Source organism: Pundamilia nyererei, unplaced genomic scaffold (genome assembly GCF_000239375.1).
Source record: "Pundamilia nyererei isolate P.nyererei 1_Seehausen unplaced genomic scaffold, PunNye1.0 scaffold00309, whole genome shotgun sequence".
Taxonomy (NCBI): Eukaryota; Metazoa; Chordata; class Actinopteri; order Cichliformes; family Cichlidae; genus Pundamilia; species Pundamilia nyererei.
In genome coordinates this window covers 174,198-175,911 of record NW_005187710.1, presented here as the reverse complement: position 1 = coordinate 175,911, position 1,714 = coordinate 174,198, and the positions used below count along the sequence as shown (strand labels likewise).

The following is a 1,714-nucleotide window of genomic DNA, read 5'->3' as shown; positions in this document are numbered from 1 at the left end:
CTTTATAATTAGACTTCACTGGGTTTTTATGCAGGCCAGTTGTTTTCACGCCTTGGCAGCACTTGTGCCATGTGTATTTATTATTCTATCTAAGTGGACAGCAGAGTTCCCAGCAGCTCTGAGCATTTCATAGGAAACAAACTTCACTGTTATGTTTTTAAGTCTTTAAATGAGAATCATGTAGATTTGTATATAATAAAAAACCTCTGAACCTGCTACAGTGACAGTATAACGTCTCCCTGATGCTGCAAACAAGCAGCCTTTTTAGGATTCAACACCAAGTATTATAAATATCAAACTATCCAGCCTTAAAACATGCCAATAATACAAATACAATACTTCAAGGATTCTGGTTTTAAGCAGAAATATTCCTGATGTACAGGGAGCAGGTTGAAGCACTTCTGCTTCTGCTGTTACAGTTCTGTTTGTTAAAATTAATCATAAAGGGAATCACACCCTGAACCCCAGAGGTTCCTCAATGACACAGTGCCTTTGAGCAATGTGAGAAAGTCAGCCGCAGAAACAGACTGACTGACCTCCGATGTGGAGACGGGATGTGAGGCTGTGTGTGTGTGTGATTGTACGATGTTTAGGTATGTGTTGAATATTTGTCGAGCGAGCGCGTGCATTCCTGCGTGTACGTGTCAGGGGGGACTGTGAAATGATTGTGTGGTGTCAGACAAATCTTCGTTTGACTCAGCGCGATCACGTCAACAGCCGCTTGTTTCAGCTGCTCGATAAGCGCGAGCAGAATAGACGCCACTGTCTGCGCTCTGCATTAAACTGAGCTTTCCTGTACCTGCCCTGCACTGCTTCATATATGTGGCTTGGACCGCCGCCCGCTCGCTCTGACACAGGGCCTCCTTTCTTACATTAAACCTACATGTACAGTGGCGGCCATTGTGGGCATCTGCTGGACCTGATCCTATATCACATTAGTGATTCGAGAACATTTGAGATCGACCTTTTTGATTCTCTGGGGAAAATTGCAAAGAATGACTGCAATGAAAAATAAAACTGCCCTTTTTTGTAAAATATTTGGCAATATTAAAAAGGTCTTTTCAGTTATTTCTATACAGCTTACAGGATGGACAGCCTTCCAGAAAGCTATTAGAGGAAACAGCTGAACTTACAATATTTAGGTCTGCTGTGGAGTAATCGTTCAACGTGTGAGGCTGTTTTTTTTTCTCACTCAAGAAAAAGAGTTAAGTACTCTGTGCAGAAAAAGCTGTAATTCAGATTTTATCTCTTTAGTTTCCATTGTTTTCAAAGCTCCACAGACCAGTTTGTGTTAATGATGACTGTGTGTAAGGTGCTGATTTAGAGTCATTTTGCAGTATTTCTAGCAACTAAACCATCAGCCTTAAGATTTTACTTGTTTACTTAGTGAACGTCACGTCTTAAAAATAACTGTAATGACTGTTTTCTTTGCTTGTTTCTTTGTCATTAGACCCGGTCGATGTGTTACGGGCTCTGCAGGTTCCCTCTCTGCCTGAGGGTGTGAAGAAGGTCCCTGGCTTCTGCACATCCCGTCGCTCCAGCAGCCCCGATCATGCTTTCCGCATCACCAAGAAGGCCCAGATCTCCGCACCCACCAAGCAGCTCTTCTCAGGTAGGCCTCCACCTGGCTGGGCGTCAAAGTGTTAGAGTCTTTGGGCTGACTGGTTTGTAAAGAGCCTCAAGAATTGTTTTTAACCTTATACACAACCTAATT

At 42.9% G+C, this 1,714-nt stretch overlaps 1 protein-coding gene across 1 annotated transcript in view; it reads left to right on the top strand.

The window, feature by feature from the left end:
• Positions 1–1,714, top strand: part of col11a2 (collagen, type XI, alpha 2) — a 40,906-nt gene that overhangs the window by 9,520 nt on the left and 29,672 nt on the right. The window contains exon 2 of the mRNA XM_013915470.1: positions 1,451–1,612. Within this exon, the coding sequence (XP_013770924.1) occupies positions 1,451–1,612 (162 nt within the window). The remainder of the gene's footprint in view (positions 1–1,450; positions 1,613–1,714) is intronic.